The 17,224-nt window shown below is 39.4% G+C and overlaps 3 protein-coding genes across 4 annotated transcripts in view; all 3 read right to left on the bottom strand.

Moving 5' to 3' along the window:
- The window catches only part of LOC129787458 (fork head domain-containing protein FD4-like), a 416,355-nt gene that overhangs the window by 268,157 nt on the left and 130,974 nt on the right, over positions 1-17,224 (bottom strand). The window lies entirely within an intron of this gene.
- LOC129787423 (putative SLC9B1-like protein SLC9B1P1) lies at positions 68-6,757 on the bottom strand. Of its 2 annotated transcripts, none has more exons than XM_055822992.1 (9): positions 6,605-6,757; positions 4,055-4,220; positions 3,673-3,960; positions 3,385-3,567; positions 2,716-2,998; positions 1,671-1,832; positions 1,368-1,511; positions 1,160-1,261; positions 68-833 (listed from the first exon to the last, which is right to left on the bottom strand). In XM_055822992.1, exons 1-9 carry the CDS (start codon positions 6,624-6,626, stop codon positions 603-605), a joined length of 1,581 nt encoding a protein of 526 aa, XP_055678967.1. In that variant the 5' UTR covers positions 6,627-6,757; the 3' UTR covers positions 68-602. The 2 variants fall into 2 exon arrangements, with proteins under 2 accessions (XP_055678967.1, XP_055678968.1); XM_055822993.1 differs by lacking the exon at positions 6,605-6,757 and adding an exon at positions 5,899-6,360.
- On the bottom strand, positions 10,308-15,701 carry LOC129792077 (uncharacterized). Its single transcript, XM_055830844.1, has one exon. The coding sequence runs from the start codon at positions 15,699-15,701 to the stop codon at positions 10,308-10,310; it is 5,394 nt and encodes a 1,797-aa protein (XP_055686819.1).

Here is a 17,224-nt window from a genome sequence, read left to right as displayed (position 1 = left end):
GCTGTAATTTTCTCATAAACACAGCTCTCACCCAAACCCAAGACAATAAAGTGTAAACAGCATGAGGGAATTTGCACCACTTCTTGTAAAATTGCCACGAGAACATTTATTTCCTTAAAATTAAGTCACAAATTTGAACATTATATTACATTTGTATAAGTACAAAACTAGGTAAGTAAGATTTATAAAATGGTTACATTGCAAACTTTCTCGACTACGTAAGTTCTTTTTTTTCTATGTAGGTATAATATATTTTTTTTTCTATGGTGGAATGAAAACATTTTCCACTTCCAATTTACGTGTTGTGGAAATTTGATGTGTCGATAAGCACCCATAGTCGATGAAATGAGGTATAAAATGGATGACTCTCACCCAGCCCACCCTTGGTGTGTTGAAATGAAGGAAAAGTCTATCTGGATGACCTGGAAGGGGGGTGATTTTGTGGGCGGGGGATGATTCTACTATATGTATGCGGGGGGTGACTTGCGAGAAGTCAGTGTTGGGGAGTATACAGCACAGAGAAGCAGTCTAAAAGAGCAATGAATAATCACAAATGAAAGACTAAGTCCGTTTGATGGACGAAATCCATTTGTATGGGGCGGCTAGAAACGGTCGGTTGTTGCTCCATTTGTGTCCATTGTGGCCAGATGGGAGACCGGGGGGCTACGCTTTAGCCATGACGGTGCCAATTTGGTCATGAGGAGTGCTCCTAGGGGCGCCGTTGCCGTGATGGCCAGAACTGATACGATGAGGACTTGATTGGCAAATGCCACTGTTTCGCTCGGAGATTCCATTTTGCGTGCCAAATCGAGAGCAACAGGTCCAAGGGCCGCCTAAATCGGTAGCATAAAACATTATGTTTTATAGCCATATAAGGCATATATTATATTTATGCAGGGTATGAATTTATCCGATTGGTCTTTTCATGCAAAACTAGATGAGATTTTTTTTTAGGAAAAATGTGATTTTTCTTATGGAAGACTTTACAATTAAATTAAAATTTCAATTAAGTCAATTAATTAAGCTTTTCTCCATCTAATAAAATCTCATTTGTTTAGAAAATGAGTGAAAGGAAAATTGAAAATTGCTCTGGGTGATTTGCAGAGTGTCTTCCTCTCAAGGATCTCTAATTGATACAGTCTTATTGCATGCTATTTACCTGAACAGTTGCCTTAGGGCATGATGATATGGTAACGTAGGCCTTCTCCTTCCAATTCAGTTCACCACCCATTAGTGAAGCATAGGCAAATATCACACGAACCTTTTTTTTGCCGGAGAGTGGGCAGATGGGGCGGTGGAAAAAAGTGTCAGTGTAAGTATAGGGAATCAAAATAAATTGTCCATGCATGGCAAATTGGGTCACTTACAAGAACACCAACGATGAGAACAATGAAGCCGTAGAGCACGGTATCGCCTTCGAGGAGATTGAACGCCACTTCTTTGCCGATCATGGAGAAAGAGATTGGCTTCATGAATTTCCACATTAAGTCCAAGTAAGTCGTGACGTCGGCCTGCAAGAATGGGATTTTTCTATATACATACATATATGTATGTATGGAGAAGACTTTCATTTGCGGGAGCTGATGGGAATCGGGTAATTATCAGATGGAATTGCGTGATAGGAGAAAATGGTGTGGGGAATGAATGATGGTGATTTGTATTTTTCTTACCGCTTCCTTTGCGTGCTTCTTTCGCCATCCCGTGCCAGCCACGAAGGATACGACGATGCATGAAAGGGCCCCAGCAGATGGGTAGGATATCGCCTTACTCCCCACAACACCCAGAATTCCAGCCATGACTATTGTGGCTACTCTCAGGCCAGTAGAGTATGTCTGATGAGTTTCAATTCGGCATTCAGCAGGGCCAGCAGGGTTGATTTATTTGGTAACATGGAAGTAGATTGTACAAGTATACAATTTAATTTACAAACTTGCACGTCTTCTGGACCTACATACATCCTCCCACATGCCATTCAGATAAAACAATTCGGACATGGGTTGGTATAGGACAAGTAAAGCTTAGGAATTTAAATGGGAAACTAATGAACATCCAGCACTTTGCAATTTAAATTACTTCATTTCATCCCCAGTCGTATCCGTATTGTTGGACTTCTTAGAAGCTTTGCTATACTATACTTAACCTTGTTTGCAGTGCAGCATTAAATTATATTTGATATCAAGCATGATCGTTTACTAAATTAATTTGTAACGTCTCGACATCGATGAATTACAAATAGATACATGAATTATGCTCATAATATCCTAATTATCATAAATTTAGCACAATTATGGCTATTTGTCCTTTCTGATTGTCAATTTATTGGATTAATAAACTATCTACATATCAAGAATTAATTTAAGTTAAAGAATATGGAGGCTTTTAACTATCTCTTCTTAAATTTTTAAAAACTCTTCTTAAAAAATTAAGAAATGGTGTAAGAAAGACCTAGAAAAACCTCTAAAACTATGGAGGCTAATAATGTATGGATTTTTTCCTAAAGAAGAATTTAGATAAAAATTCATAAAAATTAATATACTAATTAAAATGTCAAATTCAAGCCTCTGTATCATCCATAAATCTGACCTGGAGCAAGGAGAAGGTACTTGAGTTAATTATTTCAATTTCTCTGAATGTAAACCCCGGCCATTAAGTGGTGCTGTGGGAGGAAAATGAGGAGGTTGGATGTATGGATACTTAATTAATTTGTGCCCTTACGGATTTATTTGATGGCATAAGGGTGAGAAAGACACCCATTCCAAAGCCCGCTACAAGACCCAATACAATACCAATGGGACCCTGAAGGAGTTGGTCAGTGAGATTGCCATTGGAAAAGATGACACCGAGTACGACGCCAAAGCAGAAGATGGAAATGACATCGTTGCAGCTTGTCATGGCAATTATGAGGGTGTGGATCCCTTTATTGAGTCCCAATCGTTGCTCTCTCAGCTGCAGGAGGATGCTTATGACAACATTCGGGGATACCGCGGTGACCACAAGCCTAAAACAATTAACATGTCATGTAGATTTTACATGATGGCAATACACTGGGGGTAGAAGTTAGGGGCTTGTTTAAAGCATACGCTGTAGTAATTCTCTTAATTGCATATTTCATAGGGCAGCAATGTGAAAAATGGAACTCTACGCTGAATCACATCTATGGAAATTTTAGGAATTCATATGTGGTGCTATGAGAAGGATTTGAGTTCTCACTAAATGATTTATGCTAAAATACTACACGATGGTTATGTTGGAGGATTTAACTATGTAAAAAAATAATTTAACGTTTAGTCAAATCCTGCATCCAGCAGAATTTATAATTTAAATGGTTGTATATAATATTCAAGTGATTAAGTGATTTGTAAAGCCCTTATTTTATCGACTTACCCCAGGAGAAATCCCCACAGCCAGGGCATGTTGAAGAGATAAACTGCCAGCACGGCCACAATGGTTGTCTCTGCCACTGTTGGGATCAGTGTTATCCGCATTACCATACCAAAAAGCTTCCGCAGAGCATCAAGGTCTAACCCCATTCCCGCCAGAAGCATTATGTTGACCAATGCGAGTTCCCTGTGAATAAAAGAGCAACGTTTGTGTATATGGCAAATGTATGAGCATTTTGTGATGCCTTAACACCTATTCTATATATTATGAGATTGTCTGTATGCGTCATACCGCAAAATTGCTTCGAGGCCTTCAAGACCAGAAAAGTTTCCCCAGCCGACATTTCTGTACAGGACTCCCCAACCTATCATGCCCAGCATGTCCGGAAGTCCTATGAGGCTCACAATGATGCCACATGTCTGACCACCGATGAAAAGGAAGACCAACCTCATAAAGGGGCTTTCAGGAGCTGTATACTGCGGTAGAATAGAATATCCCACACCCCACATGAGGAGAAATAGGACAAGGAGGGTCAATGGTTGCGATATCACTGGCCAATGTCGCACTACGTGTTTCCATCTGAAAGCCAGAAAGGAAAAAAATCACATTTCCGCATACCAACTTCCGCATAGAAATGGCGCGAAAAGACAATAGCTATACTCCCAATACTCACATCTTTGGATCATCGTCGTATCCACTATCATTGTTGGTTTCATTCTCATTGAAGAGATTGACTTTCTGCGCCTCTTCTCGCTGCTGCCCACTCATGTTTAAGTCTACTGAGGGAATTGGCTGCACAGATGGTTCCCTGCTTCCAGCTTCAGGTAGTGAAATAGCAACTAAACCACCAACACATTGGGTAAAATAATATTAAAAAAAATTATGTAAGACTATACGTGCAATTATCACAATTAATTTATTTCTAGTGAACAACTAAACAGAGGATGACGGGGATGACGCTTCTAGGTCAGACCAGCGACCGATGAAACTGTCAAAGTAATTCAACAGCACTCAAGACGTTCCCCAGGGAAGTGCATTTACCCGGCAGTGAGTTTCATTCTCTACACTCTATATTGATTTTCTCTTTAGTGCGTTGGTGAGTTTATTTATAAATCTTGCTGTATTGGTGCTATATATTGGTTGGGGAATATATAATTATGTAGTTCTTGTGCAATGCTGCACGCAATGGTAATGAACTTACATGAAGAAAAGCAACCAAAGTGGTTCGATTCATTTCCCAAACTGATCACAATTTTAAAGGCATTAAAAGAAGTATTCATTCAATATGTAATCAAGGAAATGATAAGATTTGAATGTCTTAAAAGTCAATCATTTTATTTTGACTAGACAACATGTTTGATAACTTCCAAAAATATACACGATAATCACTTTCAAACAATTAAGATAGAGAGCCAATATTTATTTCATTGCAGGTTTTTTTTAAAGCTATTATGCATGTGGCTATGTATGTATGTATTGTACGTATATAATTAGAGTGATTTAATGGGTCGCAAGATCTTAATGGTTATTAAACATATTTATGGCTTGATAAATTATCATATCCCCTATCCCATCGAAAAGTAGGCAAACTGTATGCGTTGTATATAAATTAAATGAAATGTTGTTGATTTATGCAAAAGTTTTTTTTTAGTAGATTTGTCTACAAAAATTTTATTTAAAATAATCTGAAAAATATGTAATTAAATGAGATCTTATAAATTGATATTTGATTCTGTTCTAAACCACAAATTACGCATTTGAAGGGAATAATTTGTACCGCGAAAAGTCCGCCTACAATCAAGTTTTATTAATTCACATGTTGTTTACCACAAAATATACCACAAAAAGTATATATAAACTAATTTACTCAAATTACTCCACTTGATGCATAGCACGTGATTATAATTGTCCCCATATATTGTACCTAAATAATAATTTTTACAAGATATGTATACCCATAAATCACAACATTAGCTATATTTAGTTTAGAGTTTATGAATGGAACTTGTTTCTTGTCTTTCTTTTGCATAGGAAAATTATTTAAGGTAATACAAGACCCATACAAAACACTCCATAGCCGATAACTTCAATAGATATGCATATTCAATTCAATCTGAAATGTCAATTGATATGCGACCTAGTCAGCAACGAGCTTGATGAAATCACTTTGAGAAGAATTAAAGATAAGATTCTTTACAAACTCGCGTTTGATGTATCCACAAAAATTGTCAAGAATACGTAACATCTCTTATCATAATTTCGTCATGAGTCAAAGATCACACGAAAGAAAACACAAAGATTTCAAAAAAAAACATCCGTTAAATTCCAAACAGATAAGTCTAAAGCTGGAAAAACCTCATTTAATTTTCACAACTCCGGAATAAAATGTAAATAAAAGAGATTCTAAAGTGATATCACTCTTGTTTAATTTATTCACGAGAATTTTCATATTTTTTTCTGTACGAGTTATGCAAACATGCAGAGATTTATTTTTGTAAAAAAAAAACAAAACATTACCTTTCCGTCGGAAAAACATTTCTGTATATGAAAATTGAAATTTTTACTAAACTTTGCTTTAACACAAAAAAGCTCCCCTAAACTGTTGAATGATGAGTAGAAATGTTTATGCGAGTTATTTTGCAAGTTTATTTTGATATTTTGCTCCCTTCAACACTACACTCATTTCAATTAAAAAAAAACTTTCATAAATATTCCCAACACGCCGGGAAAATAACGGAAAAATCAAGGAAAAACTTCACTTTTATCACAACACAGAGTTCCGACTTTTCTGTGTCTTCCTCCTAGCACTTGAAATTGTTTTCTAACAAGCACCCACAGATGATTTTGCTCACTTCTTCCCAACCGACAAATTGATTCTCTCGGGGAATTGTAATTTTATTCACAATCACGTGCGAGTCTGAGGGAGAGATTCTCCTCTCTGTGATCGTCGATCGAGTGATATGAACTGCTCCGCAGAGGCACCAGCGTGCTCTTAATATATTCCCAATTAATATCTCAATGGTTGGGCGTCACACACGAATTTCACCACAAGCTGCAAAAGATGCTGCCTTACGCATCCCATTGTGATGATATTTAATTAACAGAAGACGACAAATCAACCGAGAATAACATTACGAGGATGTTTGTACGAAAAAAAGATACATAGAATATATTTTAAATACTTGTATATCTTTTATTAGCGACTTTAACGAAATATACTCACATTCTCTGCGTTTAGTGAACATCAATACTGCTGATGGTGGCGATAGCAGGACATTTTCTTCCTTTCACCAGGATAAATGTATTCCACCTTTTAACAATTATGCTACAACGGCGCACAAAATGATCTCAAAAGGTGCTCAACAGGCAGAATTGTAAGGAATTTTTACGCAACATTGCCCTTTTAAAGATTCTTCCGCTTCTTATCGTGCTTATCGCGCCAAGTGTGTGCAAATTTATAACCCACATTGGGTTATTTTAGTCTGCTTTACGAAACGATTTAAATAAGCCTATTTCTAAATAACAGCCTCACTTGTGGTGTGAGATGATAAAATTAAGGTAAATAGAGTGAAAAATAAGAACTGTGCAACTTACAATTTCCACAAAAAAAATTCAGAGTCATTTATCCGGTAAAAGTTACATATTTGAACAATATGTGTGCGGCTAAAGCTACGTGTTGGAGGAAGTTATTTAAATAGGCATTATTTGCTTGAGAAGAAGCAAACAATTTGAGCTTTATCGCGGATAGCACCTTAATTGCAGATGCACTGGTTAGTGACGCTCAATATTACCTCATTTAGCTTCTCTACACCATGTACCGCACATTTCCCCGCCAAAAGTTGAGAGAAAATGTTTGGGCCCTTCCACCCACACATATCTGAGCATTTTCTCCAATTTGCGTAACTTTTAAAGTTTTCGTGAAATATTAGTTGAGAGAAACTACTAATAACACTTGTACGTAATCACAATAGATGAGGAATTTCTCGAGCTAATTTTCCCCTCACATAGCATCTCCGCCTAGACATTGGCCTCTGCATATACTCTCCATTAACTCGAAATATTTTCACGAACTTTTCTCACGGTTTTAAGTTCAAAATAGTAGTTATTTATTTAACTATCGATTGTAAGATATTTTGAGGGTGAGAGTTTTCATTTGGCCATGCTGAGTTCGAAAAGAATTTCAAGTTTTAATTCCGTGAGTTTATCTCGCATCATCGCAAACAAATTGAATACACATGTAAGGAAAATAAGTTGAAACAAATGGAATTAAACATTATTTGTTTTGAAGACAAACTACATAAATTACGTATTTCTTTGAAGAATTCACGAGACTTCCGTAAGGTACATAATTATGTGATAAAAAAGTTTAGGAAAATTTCCATCTTTGGAAATTGAATAATATTTTAATTCAGCTTTGTTAGCAGCGTAAGAGCATAGCTGCAGGTAATTAAGCTTTTTTTTAATTATTTATCGAGTTAATTGTTCGCTGCCTAATTCGCGGCTAATAATTCTGATTATAGGCCTAAATTCACTACTAAGTCCGGCTTAAGTTTTTTAAACTAGGCGCTTACTTTTCCAAGTCTAAGTGTTTTTGGCCAGTTTAGTTAGGCTTTAATGTTTTTGGCTTCTAGGTCATGCTTCTAAGATATTAAAGCTAGATGAGAAATTCGGAATAAATGAACTTTTGGGTGATTCTTACTAATTTTAATGCCTGATTTAACTTTAAAATATATATTAGAAAAAATTTGAGCTTTAAGAGCCGCTGAATGTTTTTCCCTTAGCAAAATGTAGAAGAAGTAACTAACTGTCTATCATCTTTCCACATCTCATTTTTACATCAAGAGAAAAATATCCCTGAAAATATCAAAAAACACATTCCTTTGACTATTAAGTTTAGCTCTTTGTGTACTAAAACGACTGAAATTCTTTGTAAAATGAAAAATTCAACAAACCCGTCATGTCCATACATTTTTGTGTATGAAAGCTCAGGGAAAAAATAACATTTTTGTTCTTGCTTTCCATTAAATGCAAATTCAATTGGCAAATTCCTTCACTTTGGATATTTCACAATGAATGCAAAATATATACATGGGGTTGGATGAAAAAAAGAAAGAAAAACGCTTTGGTGGTTTAGACATGCCAAAATAATAAAGGAAAAGTCGCAATGTATCGATTTGGTATTTGAAAAGGCATTCATTGTGTCTGGTTCACAATTTAATACATAGCAAAACAGCAGAAAGACAAATTTCTATTCCTCCCCCAAATTGAGTAAATAAACCGACAAATAAACATTTGCCGGGGGGTGCTATACTGTTATTTGCGCATCTCGCAGTCCTTCTGGGTCAATTGGGTCATGAATATAATGTAGGTGTAGATATAGAGATGAAAAAAAAATCCATTCGTACTTTCCATCACGCTTTGATGTTAGGTTCAATATACCTTAAAAAGACATGGGCCTAATTCATTTACATCCCCACAATGAGTTTATTGGGAAAATTCCCGTAAAAATTTCTCTACAACACGGGCAAATATACGGAAATGAATTCTTTATTAAACAGAATTTCCCTATCAATATTCACTTCCGTTCAATGTCAAATTTGCCGCCATTTATTTGTGGGATGGTGAGGAGGGTGCGTGAGGGTCGATGTGGAAAGACATTTACACCTTTTTCCCCACGGCTGAATTTTCCATTCCTTAATCAAAACAATATTGTTTGCAATTTTTTCTTACATATTCTGAAAACGGAAGGACCTTATACAGACGCGGATGAGGAATGGAAAAAAATTGGCAAATGGAAAGCTATAAAATGGTAAGAAAATTGAATTTCAGATATCTTCGTTTTTCTTGCTTTTGCATGAAGCTTTTCTTTGTATATGTATGGATTGGTTTGGTTTTCTTTTTTGCTGATTTTCCTCGATATTTTTTTTGGCGAATTGTCTTTATTGTTTTTTCTTATATTTTATTTTTTCCTAACAAACAAATAACTGAAATCTTTTATATTTTTTGTGTCTAGACAAAGATTTTATTAATTAATTAGTGTAGCGTAAACGCAACCACATATAGGTTACTACCTATATGTGGTAGCACACGAGTTAAGCAAGTATTTGGTGAAAACCAACTTTGTAGATATAATGGTTTTGATAAAAGTTTTATTAGGGCTGTTTGTACCAGTGGAAAGCTGCCCTAATTAGAAGCTTTTATATTGCAAAAGTAATTCAAAAGGCAGGTCTCATTGCCGCCCTCACTGTGCCCAGAATAACCACACGTGTATTCAAATGGATTTGCATTACATACGTACAACCTATTCCTATTATAAATTTTCTCTAATTAACAGTGAGCATTCTTGTGAAAAATGTGAATTACATTTGGGGCGACAAACCACAAACTCCCTCTTACATAAAATACTGTTGTGCTAATTTACCTTTGTAGTTAACGTATGGAAGAGAAGAATGCTTGTGGTTATTTGAGTGAATCTTACATGAATGAAAGGTGCTTGAGCTGTTGTACCTTGTTGTAGGATTGCGTGAAATGGAAGAGAAGAATGATTGTTATTTGATTGGTCCGTGCGTGAATGTGCCGTGAGTGTGTAGTACCTTGGTGGTTGTTGTGTATGAAAGAGAGAATAATCGTTAATATATAAATTATCTGGGTCGACGTGACCGGTTTTATGTTGTCTATGGTCTCTCGATGCGAGCAAGTACTGAGATGCGCGTCGATCCAGTCAATCTGCAATTCCGTGGCTGAGCCCGCTTTGATCAATCAACAAATTATCTCCTACACCAATCACCAATTTAATAATTCAAACCGTTCTACAATAAATTAAGAATATTTAACAAAAATTTGAATATTTTGCTGTAGTGAAATTTGCGTGTTTTGTTTTGACAAATAAATTAAAGAGAGTAAAGAAATTTCCGCTAGGCGGCGCATTAGTGGTCGTCACAGTGTGACCTCGCAGTAACATCCTGCCCCCTCTGAACTCTGTTCAGAACTGCATCTTCATCATCTCCGTTTGGTAGGACGGCTAGGCGTGTGATTGCCCTTTCGCATGTACCATGTTGTGTCTTCACCTTTGCACATCGTACTCGGCCGTCATCTCCATAAGAAACGCTGATTACTCGTCCCAGTGGCCATTTGAGGGGAGGTACGTTGTCCTCTTGGATGTATACGAGATCGTTGATTCGAATGTTGGAATGATCCTTTTGCCATTTTTTGCGTTGCTGCATTGATGTGAGGATTTCCTTGTGCCACCTCTTCCAAAAGTGTTGAAGAATTTGCTCATTCAATCGCCATTTGGAGAGTCGATTTTGCTGAATGTGCGTCAAGTCCTGATTGGGAATGATGTCTGGAATTGTCCCGAGAAAATGTCCGGGTGTGAGTGCTGTGTAATCATTGGGATCATTGGACAGGGAACACAGAGGACGTGAATTGAGGATTGCCTCGATTTCCACCATTATTGTTTCCAGAGACTCAGTGGTGAAAACAGTGTTTCCTGCGACGCGTTTGAGTTGTGTTTTGAAGCTTTTCACGCCTGCCTCCCAACTACCACCAAAATGAGGGCTATATGGTGGGATGAAATGGAAGTTGATGCCTTGCTCTGAGGAATATGTGATGATCGCATCTTGAGGATCGTTTGCGCGAAGAAATTTGTGAAGTTCTGTGAGTTGATTTGCAGCCCCGACGAAATTCTTGCCGTTGTCGCAGTAAATGTCAGTTGGACGCCCCCTGCGACCACAAAAACGACGAAGACTGGCAATGAATGCTTCTGATGTGAGATCATGAACGAGTTCTAGATGAATTGCTCGTGTCACCATGCAAATGTATACTGCCACGTAGACCTTGACTACTGCAGAACGTCGGAGTGGAGGTTTGACCATGAACGGACCGCAAAAATCAATGCCAATGCGTTTGAATGGTTTTGTGAATTCAGTGTCGACTCTTGAAGCTGGTAGATTGCCCATCATCTGTTCACTGAGCTTGGGATTGGTTTTGAAACATTGGATGCAGTTTCTGGCGATCTTCTTCACTATGTTGATTCCCCTGATTGGCCAGTATTGCTGCCTGACGAATGACAATACAAGCTGATGGCCCCCGTGGAGTGTATCTGCGTGGCACTTCCTGACAATGAGCTCTGTGAGGTGATGATTTGAGTGAAGAAGAATCTGATGCTTTTGATTGTATTTGAGGTTTGATTTTTCGATCCTGCCACCAACTCTGAGGATGCCCTCATCGTCCAGGAAGGGGTTGAGATTCCGAATGGATGACTTTCGTGAAACCTCCTTGTTGCGTTGCAAATTGTGAATGTCTTCTGCGAATGATTCTTGTTGTGCTGCCTTGACGATTTGTAGCCTGGCACGATCCAGCTCACTCACTTGTAGAGGTCCAGTGCGTCGTGCGGTATTTTCTCGTTTGCAAAGCAGTTTGTTGTGAATGAATCTGTTGCAATAAGCAATAACTCTGACGAGCCTTGAGAATTGTGAGTAATGCTTGATGATTTCCCAGAAAGGATTTGTGTGATGTACGGAGAGGACTCTCTGTTCAAGAATTGTCTCGTCTTCTGTGATTTGCAATTGCTGCTCTGGCAGTCCGCACACTTCGAGGTTTGGTCCATGCCACCAGAGTGAGTCATTTGAGAGTTCTCTAGCTGTGGTTCCTCGAGATGCAACGTCTGCTGGATTGTGTTCTGATGGTACGTAATCCCAGTGTTCGCGTGGAAGTGTACTCTGTATGTCAGCAACTCTATTGGCAACGAATGTCTTCCATTTGCGTGGATCTTCGGCTGCCAACCAATGCAGAACTACTGTGGAATCTGTGAATGCTTTGATTGAATCGATGCGGATTGTCAAAGATGATGTTGCCAAACGAATCAACTGTGTTGCCATCAATGCTCCACACAACTCCAAGCGTGGTATTGAAAGTGGTTTGATTGGCGCCACCCTGCTTTTGGCGCAGAGGAGTCTGCAGCAAACTTCCCCATCCGTTGATACAGTACGTACGTAGATGCACGCGGCGTAAGCTTTGGTGGATGCGTCAGAGAATGCAATCAGCTCTGCAGTGTAAGGTGGTGCGTGTGAAGTGATTCTGCGTGGAATGCTGATCATGTGCATATCCTTGTAGCTTTGTTGAAGTTCTGCCCATTGTTTCAGAATTTCAGAATCCTCAATATCTGTGTCCCAATCTACCTTGTTGAGCCAGAGAGCTTGCATCATAATCTTTGCTGTGATCGTGATTGGTGTGAGTAGGCCCAATGGATCGTAGATCTTGGATATTTCGGATAGCATGGTGCGTTTTGTGAGTTTGTCTGTGTACGGAATAGCATCGAAAGCAAATGTGTCCAATTTTGTGTTCCATTTCAAGCCCAGTGCTTTAACGGTGTCATCTGGACTAAGTCCAAGGCATGGTTCAAGTTCGTGCTCTTCCGGTGGAAATTGTTGGATGACTTCTGGATTATTTGACACCCATTTTGTGAGTTCAAAACCCCCTTGTTTCATGAGGCTGTGAATTTGTGCGCAAAGTTCTGTAGCATCGGCAACGCTGTCTTGCCCTGACATGAAATCGTCAACGTAGAAATCACTGGTTGCTGGCTGTTTTGCGAGTGGATAGTTGTCACCCTCTTCCTGGACAAGTTGCTGCATACAACGTGTGCTCAGATAGCTGGCACAGGCGGTGCCATAGGTGACTGTGGTCAAAAGATATGTGATGAGTGGTTGATCAGGTGATTCCCTCCAGAAAATCTTTATCATGACTTGATCCTTTTCATGAACTCCAATCTGGCGGAACATTTTCCTGATATCTGCTTTGATTGCAATGAGATATTGACGAAATCTGAGTAGTATCGGAAGCAAGTCGTCTTGTACTTTGGGTCCGACTAGCAGAACATCGTTGAATGAGATGCCTGTAGAAGATTTTGCTGAGCCGTCGAAAACCACTCTGACGGGAGTTGACTTTGACGATGTCTTGATGACCGCGTGGTGTGGCAGATAGATCTCTGGTAGATCTGACTGATATGATTCGGGTTCTGGACGCATGTGGCCCAGACGTTCGTACTCCCGCATGAAGCTTACGTATTGTTCCTTGAGTTTGGGATCACGTTGAAGCTTCTTCTCCATGTAGAGAAATCGCTTGAGTGCGGCAGACTTTGTATCCCCGATTGAATGAAGATTCTCCTTTGTGGGTAGACGCACAATGAAACGTCCACTTTCATCTCGTGTTGTATTTTCTACGAAGTGTTGCTCGCAGTATTGCTCATTTGGTGTGAGCTTTGATGAATTGTTCTCAGCTTCCTCGATTTTCCAAAATTTCTCGATCATTTGGTGCAATGAGTCAGCTTCCATTGTGAGAAAGCATGTGTTGTTGTCAGTGTTGGCATCCATAGAGATTGAGCCTGATGCTATGTATCCGAAAGCTGTCTCTGTGAACTCAGGAGATTCGCCAAATGCGCCCATGCGACGAGTCTTACCGAACAGTTGTGCACCGATAAGCATGTCCACTCTGCCTGGTTTGTTGAACTCAGGATCTGCAAGTGTGATGTCTGATGGGAACACCATGCTGATGTCCATATCGAAATTTGGTTGCCTGTCCGCAATCTCATCAACCACTACGAAATTCACTGTTTGACTGAATTTCTTGTCTCTGGACGTGATAGTGGCTGTGACTGTGTATTGCAGATTCATTGTTTGCTGTGTAATTCCCTTGAGAGGGCGAAGTGTTGTTGGTTGAAGCTGCAAGAATGCTTTCTCAGCGAAACGTCTTGTGATGAGATTTGGCTGGCTGCATGAATCGTAGAATGCCCGACAACGATAATATCTTCCATCTGCCCCCGTGACGAACAGACTGATCGTGGGAAGAAGAATCTCGTATCGTTTGTTCTGTGTTGAATCGTCCTGTGTGTGCAATGTGCTAGCCACGACCATGTTGGTTGTACTTGTGCTTGGCTGGGGTTCAGGTTTGTTGATTGGTTTTGTGTCTTGTGGCTTTGCTTTTGTAGATGACGTCTCTGCTGGTTTGGAGAAGGCATCATGGAGCAATGTGTTGTGACGCAATTGACACTGCTTGCAATTTGAGCCCTTGCATGACTCCACTGTGTGTGTAGCCTTGAGGCAATTTGTGCACAGGTGTGCTTCCTGAACCAACTGCAGTCGCTTCTGAGCGTTGGCTGCTGTGAGAGTTGGGCAGTGAAACACTGCATGTCCTGTCTGTGCGCAAATCTTGCACGCGTGTTGCTCATGTATTGTGTATGATTTCTGATTTTGTGTTGGATTGTGTGAATCCTTGTTGAGGATTTTGGGTTTTGCGCCCTTTGATGAGGAATCAGCTGCTTTGGATTGACCCTGATTGTTGCTGACAGTGGATTTCAGTTGAATGGACTCGAGACTGTTGCATCGTTCGTCGAGAAACTCCAAGAATTTGCTGAATGTTGGAATCTCAGAGCCATTGTTCTCACGCGCCCATAGTGTCTTGGTCTCATGATCCATTTTGTTGATGTAAATGTGGATGAGCCAGACGTCTCGTTCATCGCAATCGAGAGAATTGAGCCCATTGGTGACTTCACGAGCAATGTCATACATTTTTCTGAGTGCTGTGGAGTCCTGTTTGGTCAATGTTGGCTGATTCATGAAGAGTTGTACGAGCTCCTCTGCTGCATTGTGCTTCTTGCTGAAACGTTCCTCAAGGATTTCCCAGGCCTTTGTGTAATTTTCCTCGGTCACCCTGAGATGCTTGATGATGGACTCCGCTTTCTCGATGAGAAGCCCCTTGAGATATTGAAACTTTTGCACTGCTGTCAGTGCTGGATTGTTGTGAATGTTGCACAAGAATACGTCTCTGAACGATTCCCATTCTGAGTATTTGCCTGTGAATTTCGCCATGGGAAGATCAGGAAGCTTGATTCTTGGTTGAATTGCCGACTCCCTGTTCAGTGAAAGCCTTTCGAGTGCTGTCGCAAGCTTTTCCATGACGTTGTTTGAATTTAATGTGTTGTCACTGTCTCCCGCTGATGATTGTAAAATGCTATTGTAGCACTGTTTGATGCTTGCTGCAACACACAACCATCGTTCATTGAATTGTTGCTCTTCGTTTTCTTCATCTTGCATCTGAGTGTCTGTGACGAGATCATAAATGAGTGCTTGAACTTTCTTGAAGTCGGCTTTGATCTCAGGAAGATTTTCCTCATGAACTGCTAGGAGCTCCACTGTGAAACTCTCTGTTGAGTTGAGGTATGTCTCTACCCTTGTAAGTCGACCTTTCACGCGTCCACGCTCTCTGTGCAACTTTGAGAGAGATTGCTCGAGTCTCTTGCTAGTTGATGCTTCTTGATTCGCCATTGTGATGCTCAGAATAATGAAGTACTCTTGCGTGAGTCAGTGAGATGAATTTGGGTGTGGACTGTATAGAATCTCCAGGTCCAGTACCAAGGTGATGATGTCCAAGGCCAGTCCAAGGGGTAGAAGGACCAGTTTTATGTTGTGCTAATTTACCTTTGTAGTTAACGTATGGAAGAGAAGAATGCTTGTGGTTATTTGAGTGAATCTTACATGAATGAAAGGTGCTTGAGCTGTTGTACCTTGTTGTAGGATTGCGTGAAATGGAAGAGAAGAATGATTGTTATTTGATTGGTCCGTGCGTGAATGTGCCGTGAGTGTGTAGTACCTTGGTGGTTGTTGTGTATGAAAGAGAGAATAATCGTTAATATATAAATTATCTGGGTCGACGTGACCGGTTTTATGTTGTCTATGGTCTCTCGATGCGAGCAAGTACTGAGATGCGCGTCGATCCAGTCAATCTGCAATTCCGTGGCTGAGCCCGCTTTGATCAATCAACAAATTATCTCCTACACCAATCACCAATTTAATAATTCAAACCGTTCTACAATAAATTAAGAATATTTAACAAAAATTTGAATATTTTGCTGTAGTGAAATTTGCGTGTTTTGTTTTGACAAATAAATTAAAGAGAGTAAAGAAATTTCCGCTAGGCGGCGCATTAGTGGTCGTCACAGTGTGACCTCGCAGTAACAAATACTAATTTAATTTTTAATCCATCCCCGCCATACAAGAGTTTTATCTGGTGAAGAGGAGGGGGCTTTTTCTCATTTTCCTCCGAAAAACGAAAAAGGCGGGGGTGGTGAACCAAATGGAATTGTGGATGTGACATTAAAACTCCGTGTGTGTGTGTCTCAGAGGGAGTTTTCACATATATGGGAATTTTCTTCCCATTCTCCCCAAAAATGCGATTTAATTAAATTTTAGTGTCTGTCGGTGTTTTTAGTATCTCATTCTCCATTTTTATCCCATATCCCAACATTTGTACTTGTCGGCACAATTGAAACGATTGTCACAGAGAGAGAGACCACATCGAGTTGGGAGGATTAAGATAAGAGAATTTTCTTTTGCTTGTTTGCCAAAGAAATAAGAAAAGGCAAAAAAGAAATGAGTCACAGACTTTGGGTGAAACTTTTGTAAATAGCAAATAGCGCAAATTCTTGTGGTTAGATATTATGTATGTATACATATTACTGTGGGAAGATTGTTTCTCAAGGGTGTTAAGCTTATTAATTCACCACCAAACATTAAGCCAATATTTCATTTCTAATTTCAATAACAATTGATTGGGTGCGGATTGAGTGTTGTGGGTGGAGAGATAAAGTCAATCTTGGGGGTAATAAATAAATTTTGCTCTGAATATATTTGTACGGAATCTTACATGGATTTAACCCCCCCGTAGTATAAATGTTGTGATAGTTGGCTCTACAACTTGGTGCTGTACCTAACATTAATAAATGTTTCCCTTGAGAGCTTTTCCACTAATTCGTGGTAAGCTCTCTTAAATAAATGGTGATAATTATTGG

The sequence above is a fragment of the Lutzomyia longipalpis genome, chromosome 1, assembly GCF_024334085.1.
Source record: "Lutzomyia longipalpis isolate SR_M1_2022 chromosome 1, ASM2433408v1".
NCBI classification, from domain to species: Eukaryota; Metazoa; Arthropoda; class Insecta; order Diptera; family Psychodidae; genus Lutzomyia; species Lutzomyia longipalpis.
The sequence above is the reverse complement of the archived record's forward strand: the minus strand, read 5'-3'. Positions and strand labels throughout refer to the sequence as shown.